General features: G+C 32.5%; 1 protein-coding gene across 1 annotated transcript; it reads left to right on the top strand.

Annotated features, from left to right (window-relative positions):
* Positions 1-620: 620 nt before the first annotated feature.
* LOC143244689 (uncharacterized) lies at positions 621-10,153 on the top strand. The gene is made up of 5 exons (XM_076489798.1): positions 621-760; positions 2,343-2,710; positions 6,394-6,483; positions 7,410-7,559; positions 9,434-10,153. Exons 1-5 carry the CDS (start codon positions 740-742, stop codon positions 9,612-9,614), a joined length of 810 nt encoding a protein of 269 aa, XP_076345913.1. The 5' UTR covers positions 621-739; the 3' UTR covers positions 9,615-10,153.
* The last annotated feature ends 572 nt before the right edge of the window (positions 10,154-10,725 follow it).

The following is a 10,725-nucleotide window of genomic DNA, read 5'->3' as shown; positions in this document are numbered from 1 at the left end:
ACCACCAAATAAAATGACACATATAACCCATGGTACAGAAGATATATAATGTTCGTACAATAAACTGAGAAGAAAATCATTATACCACCAAATAAAATGACACATATAACCCATGGTACAGAAGATATATAATGTTTTACTTTGTGTGTTTTTTTCATGTATGCATAGTTATTTTGAAGTATAATTTAAATAACTTGTGCAAATATCATAAGAGCGAACGTTCAAATATTGCTGTTTCCATTGCACATGCATAACATTTACTTATCAAATTAGGACTTTCTCTTATTCATAATTCCTAAACTAGGGCAATGCCGTATACTAGCACGTCATAACAAAGCCAGAAATAATCCAAAGTGAAGACTGCTGATTAATTAACTGTTTGCTCTCAGGACATTGTGACGGAAGCCGTCTTTCTTTTAAACTAATTATGATGAAACTGAAGCATCCGGTTAACGAGTATAAATCACTAAAGTTTGTCCCAATTTTTATTTGTTATGACCTATATATGTTAACGAAAATCAGTTTTCATCAGCTGATCGTTTCGAAACAAACAAATATCTAAAAGCATGACGCCTAACTTCAGTTTTACATGAATAGGTTTGGCCTTCGCATAATGAAATTGTGAAATTTGTCCTTCCATTTGTAATGTATATAATCACACGCAATTGTAATTTGTTCACAGTTACTGTCATAAAGTTATTCAATAGTTTCAAAACTGATCCAATCCAAATTAAACAGAATGGTTTCTGATACAGCAGTGGTAAGAAATGTCTCTATTACTACCTTATCTTAAAAGTTTTAACAACAACAAAAATGCTTTGTAGTAAAAGCGTAATGATAATAAGAAAACGTTTTACAAATGATAAAATGTTTATAATTTTAACAGATCTTACAATATTGTTTCTTCCGTCCATTTTTGTAGCTAATGATGTTTAAAACATTTTTTGCAGTACAATATTCCAAGCTATAAGTATAAGGATAAATATTAAAATTACTAATTAAGACCCTTTTTTCTATAATATAATGGATTGTTCATTAATGTGAACTTTTATATTATATTATATAGAGATGGAAATAAAAGAAATTTTGTTTTTAATTTCGCGCGAAGATACACGAAGACTATCTGTGTTGGACGTCCCTAATTTAGCAGTGATAGACTAAACAGAATATTTACAGTTGGACATTTGATATGATTAATGGGTTGTCCACTAATATTCATTATAAATCTAGAATTATTAGTTGATTCAAATACAAATTACGGATAACAAAATTATTCTCATTGTAACTGGCTTTATGATGGATTCAACGATAAGCTTATGGACTTACAACAACAAAATTCGAGGCTCGATTCCTCTAGGTTGACAGAGTGCAGGTAACCAGTTGTGTGACTTTGTTCAAACAAAACAAATATCATTGTAGTTTTACAATATGTCTTTATTTTTATAATAACTGGATCGTTCATTACCTATTGGAATTCTATTCCTGATATACTTTTTCTTGTAAGATATATTGATTAAACAACAGAGGAAGAAAAGCTTGCAACAGAGTAATAATGTCTTTATAGATTGGCTTTCTATTTATTGAAAATGATTTGTTCTGTTTTATTTCATAACAAGGCATTTAATTAACCTTACATTTGTGGTTTGTATAAGGCTGCTTACCATTCCATGAAGGCCCGGCAGGGCCAAGCGTGTTAAGGCGTGCGACTCGTAATCTGAGGGTAGCGGGTTCGCATCCGCGTCGCGCCAAACATGCTTGCCCTTTCAGCCGTGGTGGCGTTATAATGTGACGGTTAATCCCACTATTCGTTGGTAAAAGAGTAGCCCAAGCTTTGGCGGTGGGTGGTGATGACTAACTGCCTTCCCTCTCGTCTTACACTGCTAAATTATGGACGGCTAGCACAGAGTAGCCCTCGAGTAGCTTTGTGCGAAATTCAAAAAACAAACAAACCATTCCATGCGCAAAGGTTCGCAATTTTTTGCGGCGGGCCATTGAATATGTTGCAAGCAAAATGCTTGCAGTTGAAGGGCTAATATTATCATACATAATTATGTTGTTACTGTTAAAAATAGCAGAGTTTTTAAAAAGCGATAGTAACAAGAGTAAGAGGGCATTTGTATAATTTAATATTGAATGTTATTCATATTATAACTTGTTAATTGTTTTATAATATTTTAAATCATTTCTTGTTTGTTTGTGTTTATGCACGAAGTTATACAGTGGACTATTTAAGCTTTGACCACCATGGATATCGAATCCCGAATTGTAACCTTATAGGCTTCAAAGTTTATCACTACACAACCGGAGGGCATTAACGTTTTTATTATTAATTTTTTTTCCAGATATTTTTAACACTGATCGCATTAACAGGAAAACACTCTATGGCATTAGACCATAATTTTACAACTTCCGGACAGACTAATAAAGATTTAAGTGCCCTCCACATTCCTGATTTTTCTAGAAGTCATTTCGAATCAACAGGTGGAAATCTACATCCAGGAGATCATTTTATCCATGGAGCAATAGGGCCACTTGATGAGTCCCATAATTCGCCAAATCAGGCTTCATTTGTGCCCAATGTAGAAGGGTCACAAGTTCTACAGGATGAAAATTATTTCACAAATCAACATATCGGTCACTGCAGTGTTCAGATAGGTGGACATCCAGTTAACTGCTTTCAACCCGGAGGTGGAGATTATAGTAAAAAAATGTGAGTTTCTTTGAAAACGAGAATTAATCATAATAACATATAATAGAGATCTATTGTTAAGTTCGTTAATTAGCTTAAATTATACCATAAAAAAGTAGAATATTAAAGCAAATTAAAATAATATTACTATCAAAACCTTGGTCTCTGTAATAAGAACAATTGTACTACTTATTGATGGAGAATTGTTCAGTTTGTTTGTTGTTTTCATGTATTCGCACTAATATACAGTACTGTGCAAAAGTGTTAGGACAATAACACACTTTGTTATAATTTCCATTTTATGAGACTAATTCTTCTTTGCTATTACAGAATATAAATATCAACACTTTGGTAATCTTTCACTGATCCTGTTGACAACTGAATGAGCTAGGGTTAGAATACTTATCATTCTTTATAATTTCCATATATTTGTACCAAGGGAATGCCATAAGGGTTCTACTTGAATGAACACACTGATTGAATTTAGGGTCTGAAATAACTGTCAAGGTACCCCATGCAGTGTCTCAACTGTATAAAAAGAAGGTAGCATTTTGTACTGGTATATTCTAAAAAAATCAGTTTAATAGCACTCCACAAATAAACCTTGTTTAAACAGTGTTTAACGCTATACATTAAGTTTCAATGTCATGCCACAGCCTAATGGCCCGGCACCGCTAGGTGGTTGAGGCACTCGACTCGTAATCTAAGGGTCTCGAGTTCGAATCCCAGTCACACAAAACATGCTCGCCCTTTCAGCCGTGGGGGCGTTATAAAGTTACGGTCAATCCCACTATTCGTTGGTTAAAGAGTAGCCCAAGAGTTGGTGGTGGGTAGTGATGACTAGCTGCCTTCCCTGTAGTCTTACACTGCTAATTTAGGAACGGCTAGCCAAAACAGCCTTCGTATAGCTTTGCGTGAAATTCAAAACAAACCAAGCCACAGCCCAAAAAAGCAAAGAGAATTGTCAGTAGAGCAGAGAATTCGCTTAAAGACTGGTTGAACTCTTCGATAAATTGCTGCAAACTTGAAATAATCCCCAAACATTGTCAAGCACACCACAAGATCGTGAGATCGAGACAGGTAAATTTGAAAATAGGAACGAAAGAAGCAGAACAGCTAAACTCAATGATACTGATGTTAAGTATCTTCATTTATTCAACTTTCAGTACATAAGAAAGACAGCCACTGATCTCAAGTATGAGATAAACGACCGTATACCGAATGACAGAAAAGTGTCCAGACCCACAGTATCAAAAAAGACTCAATCGGAATAGAATATTTGGTCGTATAACACTTACAAACCTTTACTCTTGACAAAAGACTGAAATTTGCTAAAAAGTAAAAAACTGGACTGATAATGATTGGGAAAAAGTGTAATGGACGGATTAGTCCAAGTCTGAAATCTTTGCTCAAAGTGTCAGTTGTACGTCCGGCAGAAGAAAGGTGAATGATACTTACTTCAGTGCAGAGCACCTACCATAAAGCACGAGGGAGGCAGTGTGATGGTTTGAGGATTTTTTTTTTTTGTTGAGGCAATAGGAGATATTTGCAAAATAGTTAGAATAATGTTTGTTTGTTTGTTTTGTTTTTGAATTTTGCACAAAGCTACTCGAGGGCTATTTGTGCTAGCCGTCCCTAATTTAGCAGTGTAAGACTAGAGGGAAGGCAGCCAGTCATCACCACCCACCGCCAACTCTTGGGCTACTCTTTTACCAACGAATAGTGGGATTGATCGTAACATTATAACGCTCCCACGGCTGAAAGGGCGAGCACGTTTGGTGCGACGGCGATGCGAACCCGCGACCCTCAGATTACGAGCCGCACGCCTTAACACGCTTGGTCATGCCGGGCCTGGAATAATGTACCAGTGCATGTGCCGTCAAATAGTGATCTCTCATGGTATACCCAGTCTTTTACGTATTCTTAGTAAAGGATGTTACTACCAAGAAAATAATGACACGAAAACTCTTACAACCTATATAGAAATTACTCAGCTTCTGGATTCATCGAAAGAGTGCAATGGTCCACAAAGATCCCCTGATATCAACCCAGTTAAGTAGACCTGGGATTTGATGCATAAAAAATTTGACAGATCAAAATTTACTTTCAAAGAAATTTTATCGGAGTGTATTAGAGACATTTGGAGTTAAAACCCAAGAGACACTTTGATTAAATGTGTTGCAACAATTTCTGAAAGACTGTCTGCAGTTATTAAAGCAAAAGAGACCACAAAAATATTAACTGTATGACTACTTTTTGCACTTGTGTTACATATTCAATGCAAACCTTAACGAATGTGATAATACAGGAGGATAAAAATATAGATATATTGTTGGTTTAATTCTCATCAGTCAATTGTTGATCCTTCTTAATTATTTAAGAGGACTGAAAACGGTTCACTGTCATGAGGATTAGAAAAAATTCCATTCAACGTTTGTCGAGGGAATTATTGCCATCTTTCCAGTTGTCAAGAGGGTTATTGATCTATCATATGATGTTTAGAAGCTCTTGTCATATTACGTGTTCTGAAGAGAATTGCTGTTATTTCATTTTGTCTAGAGAGCTGTTGTCTTATCACTAGGTGTCTAAAGACCTGTTGTCATATTTCTTGTTATATATATGAAAAACGGCTCGTTTGTCTCAACCCAAACGAGCCGTTTTTCATATATATTTCTCTACAAGTGGGTTTTCTCGACATCACTGATTAATATTTCTTGTCTAGATAACTGTTGTCTTGTTACATGCTGTTTAGAGTTGTCGTTACACATGTCAAAAGAGTTGTTGCTGAGAAAGCTGCCATAGAATCAAAACTTTATTTGACATGTCATTAACTGAGGTAAATAACTCATTCTGGCAACCAAGTGGTATCTGCAGAATGAAACTCTTAAAATGTACTTTAAGCTGTTAAAACACTGTTATGAATTTGATACTTGTACTAATTTTTGTGTACTATATACTAAGTCGTAAGTCACATCCACATTCGACTTTAATCCCATGAAGATTAAAGTTTTGCTGTGTATCTTTTGTAATCTGCATCCTTATGAACATTCCTGACACGGAGAGTTTTATTCTTACTTATTGAAATCAAAGATTAAAGAAAGCTTCACAATATGATCTTGCATCATTTAAAAAGAAAGTAAATAAACGTCAAAGTATAGTATAAGTGTGAAAAATGAAGCGTTAAATACACTTCTGAATATAAATTTCTTTTAAATTTAACCGTCAGGTTGATACAACTTTGCTGAGAAAACAGATATATATTTTGACAACATATATGTAAAAACGGCTGGTTTGGGTTGAGAAAAATTTTATGTAGAGGAGTGAACAACATTTCGACCTTCTTCGTCATCGTCAGGTGTCGAAACGTTGTTCGCTCCTCTTCATAAAAATTTTCTCAACCCAAACCAGCCGTTCTTACATATATATTTTTCTCTACAAGTGGGTTTTCTCGTCATCATATCATTGATATTACGTTATTTTGAGAATATCACAATAATTACATCAAAACTAGTGTTATGCACGTTAATAAAAAGCTTTGTAGATACTGAAATATTTACTAAGTAAATGCATCAACAGTCAACATTTTGTTGTATCAGTTGTGGTTTTTATAAAACTTGTAAAATATCTTATGTATATAACACCATTATGTTTTTCATTTAGTGAGAATTAGTTTTGGGAACTTAATTTCTGATTACACATTTCAGGACGGAGCTGCAACATCATTTCCCGACTTTACCTCATTTCTCGTCTGGGGTCAGCAGATGTACTACTTTACGGCCTTTAACCAGAAAGGAGTAGGTTGAGCTAATCAATTGCGTTTTTTCTAAGTTGTACATCTTTTTATGCTGTTAGTAGTTCCGTGATAATCTTTAAAAAAAATAAATTTGTTTACATACAGTTTTGACTCATTTCAAATTTTACAAGTTCAATAATTTTTTCACTACAATATAATGCACCAAAAATTTTATGAAGTGTAATTAGGCATAATAATATTCTACTTATAAAGTTGTTAAACGTTTGTTTATTGATAAGGTTTAAACGGCTTTGAGCTATGAGAAGTGCATAGCACTAGTTAACAGTTTTGCTATATTGGATTTATATGAGAAACAAAGCTTTGTGAGAAAAACACAAGGTTTTCTGTCATTAATTAATTCCTCATACAATTGTTATTCAAAGTAACTAGTGATTGTGATGACAAAATTGTCTCCTAAGTTTGCTTAGCATAATAAATTTGAGAAAAAGAAACAAAGAGTTGGGTAACGAATGTGAAATTCCCTGATGATTGTATGAAATATGTCTCTAATTAACAGAGATATTAAAGGTCATGTTAACGGGTTAATAGGTCGTTACTAACCATGTCATTGTACAAGGAGTATTTGGAAATGGAACTTTCTTTATCCACAGGTTGAGATCCAAAAAATATCCTGCAATTTTGAACTTTTTGATGCAATCTGGTGAATACAATATATACAGTGTACGTTCATACATATATGATTAATGAATATATATTTATCCAAAATAAATATGTACCTATTTCTAATGTTTTGTGGCAAAGAAAAAAGCAATCCAAACTACATAGTTACTAAGTAGTTTTATAAATAATGCACCCAAAAATTCAAACTTTTGTCTTTCCATATTGTATCAAATTTATTTCAATTTGATTTTTACTATTTAACAACAATAAATTATTTCAAATTTTATAACATTGTCTTTTTCTTAGGAGAACCCTAGGTTCTTTGTTTAGTCAATGCGTGGAAACTGTCTTCGTTTTACGCACTCCTTACTTCCTATACAATACAGACAAAGAACTTCGGTACATTGTTCAGGATCTCCCTCATTCACAACAATGTTACGTTGAAGCTCGTTGCAGGCAAGTCAAATCGCATTTGGAAAGTTTTTCAGAACACAGGAAATGATGATATTTTGTATAATCTTTAAAGTCACAGAGTTGTTACTTTGAACCTCAATTCCAATGAGATGATTGGAATTGATATGATATAATGTCATAAAAGATACAGGCAAATATTTCCTTAAGAAGATGAAATGTTAGAAGTATTTTGTGAATACAAAATCGTAGAAAGATCTAAAATTTATAAACAACATCGCAAGCACCTTAGTAACACATACCTGAAAGACTACAGCTAAAATCATTTTGGTTTGCTAATGAGTTTTATGTGAGTTTGCATTCGAAACTCTAGCAGTATAAAACCATTTCATTACATTTTTCAATACACCAGGAAAGTATTAAGCTAAGGCAAGAAGAAATATAAAAAAACAAAAAACACCAAGCCACATCCGCTGTATTTGTTTATTGAAGAGACGGGTAAAACAGCTAATCTTACAGAATTTTACATACCGTGATTAAAAGTTTTATAGTCCGTCTCTAGATCTGATTTTATCTTCCGATGATACAACGGAAAATACACGGACTAACAACTTTAAAATTCGGAGCTCGATTTTCCTTGGTGGATATAACGGATTACCGAATGTAGTTTTATTCTCAAACAAACAAAAGTTTAGTTTTTAAATTAATAGGATATTTCTTAATGTGTCTATATGTTTTTGAAGCTCCTTTGGATTCAATGAATATTGTAGATAAATAGTTGATTTAAGGGGGGTTAGTCATAACATCCCTAGCATTTCACATAACTATTCTTATAGTTTATCGGATAAGTGTCAAAAGATGCCCGGTAAATGGCTTTCATTGTAGCCCTCTTCAACTATCTTTGGTTGCTGTAGTTTGATGGACACACCTTTTAGTTACAGAAGACTGGTTAAATAAATATAAGCACACAATCTAGCAATACTCACTGTACACACAGTTTACAAATTTACCTTGTCAAGGTATGATCATTAGTAGTCAAACCTCCCGGTAACGGTCCAAAATAGAATTAAGCAAAAGCTAAAAAAAAGCATACCTGATTATCCAAGTTTCTTCATTATATATAATTGATCTTTAATTTTGTAAGGTTCATGTTATTTTAGTTAATACAGTAAATTTATTTAGCTTGTACGTTACTCTATAATTCCTTACTCGTATTTTGCAAAGTTTCATTTTGGTTAACATTTTATCAATCTGTTTGTTGCTAATACAATGTTCATTAAATTATTTTTGATAAGTTGAAGATAATCAATGACAGCGCATACCATATTGAAGTATTATAATATTGCAATTACTTTTCAATAACTTAATGAGGTTTAAATTCATTAAATGCGCAGCATCGTTTTAATACAAAAAACAATTTTATTTACTATTTTAAATTTTATGAAATTATTATTAAAATAAAGACACAAATTATTTGTGTAAATATTTTGTTTCTTCATTTCTTTGACTCAAAAATTGTTTGAAAAAATAAAATAATTTGTCTTTCTTTTGAATTTCATCTTCCGAGTTTATTTGACTAATAAAATTAATGCTTTGTAATGTACTCAACTTCTTAATTTTTATAACAGTTTAACATGTGAATACCAAATGCAATTTTGTATCAGTTTTTACAGTTTACCATTTCAATGCCTAATTCTTTATACAGTGATATTTAGTATATATTGCGATTGTTGACTCTTATTTTGTAATTATAATTTCAGTAATTGTTTGGCATTCTGGTGTATTTTGAACACCTCATTAACTTCCTGCAAATGACTTTTCCAAAAGTAGAATATATTGATTGCTTATTAATTTTACAGTTTTTATTAGTCAAAATATATAGAGAATTTTATTGATAGAAATCAGATGCTTTGTTACAGTTTTTCCACGAGAGTGTGTTTCCGAATTGGTGCCTTGTTCTCTACAACTACGTGTCGTTTAAAGAGATGTTATCACACTCTTTTGGCTTGGGACCCTTCTTCACCTCAGCTGGGAACTTTTTTTGACACCTTTCCTTTCGCTTGCTACTGTGAATGCCCTTCACTTTTCAACAGAGGCTAATTTATGGAAGCGCACTTCTTATTGTACATTTACTGGTACACTGTTACTACTTGTGTTTGCTTTAATTTTGTAACAAAATTCACATTTGGGTGTTTAATAACCTTCGTTGTTAATATTTATATAGTTATTAAAATTATCAAAGTTTCAAATACAGCTATTTTTGAGTTCAGCTTAAACTTCAGGGTACTGTAACTAAAACAGTATCATTTATATGTTAGACTTAGCCAAGGCAAGACGATTGTTGTTACGTAAATAGAAATTATAACTTAATTTTTTATATTATACGTAAACAAATAAAATTTGAGAACATACGATGTAATGTTTTTATTTGCTTTGCACAGAAGTGAATTGGCGTTTGGAATGTTATTAATACACTATTAAATTTACTACATGTCACTGGAAGCCATTTTTCACAACTTTTGCTGTATTTTGATGAAAACTGTAACAAGGTGAATCTACATATGAATCATTTATCCCCCTCAAAAAAAAGCTTCATCATATTCTTTTGTATTTCAGAAATAAATTTATTTTACTTTTCATACCAAGTCTATATGACTTACTCTATTTACACAAAAATTAACTATTAGACTTTTTAATTTCTCAAAATTTGTTACTTTTTTGTGAATGATATATGTGGTAGAAAAGCAAGTTAAGAAGGAAATATTCCAGAAGAATCTGTTTTTTAAAACGAACAAAAATCCTGTTCCTATTAATTCAATAAAGTCTTACTATTAGTTTTGTTAGTATTTTTATATTACTGTTTCACAATAATTGCATACAAATATATGTACGAAAGAGAGTATTAAATTCCTCTTTGTAGTGATGTAGAGAATAAAATTAATACTATACCACAGTTAATCATATAGTTACTGATGTAATTAGTAAGCAATGTTAGTCAAAATATACTCACAGAGGCATGAAAACATTACTGCCGGATTCACTGTGTGCCGTGTTTAAGGCTATTGCTAAATTAATTAGGATTGCCAGGTTCTTTTTATACCTGTTCGTCTCTCAATGCTGGAGGAAAACAATGTTATATTAAAATGCTATTCTCCTATATTTGATATTCAAGATAATTTGAGAAGAAATTTAACAACTCGAAAAAAACAGG

The sequence above is a fragment of the Tachypleus tridentatus genome, chromosome 2, assembly GCF_004210375.1.
Source record: "Tachypleus tridentatus isolate NWPU-2018 chromosome 2, ASM421037v1, whole genome shotgun sequence".
Taxonomy (NCBI): Eukaryota; Metazoa; Arthropoda; class Merostomata; order Xiphosura; family Limulidae; genus Tachypleus; species Tachypleus tridentatus.
The sequence above is the reverse complement of the archived record's forward strand: the minus strand, read 5'-3'. Positions and strand labels throughout refer to the sequence as shown.

Bases quoted from the DNA above. Each gene is read 5' to 3' on its own strand.
- LOC143244689 (XM_076489798.1), top strand. From the start codon at position 740: ATGGTTTCTGATACAGCAGTG. The intron at 2,711-6,393 runs GTGAGTTTCTTT...TACACATTTCAG, and splicing joins GGAGATTATAGTAAAAAAAT to GACGGAGCTGCAACATCATT. The intron at 6,484-7,409 runs GTAGGTTGAGCT...TCTTTTTCTTAG, and splicing joins CGGCCTTTAACCAGAAAGGA to GAGAACCCTAGGTTCTTTGT.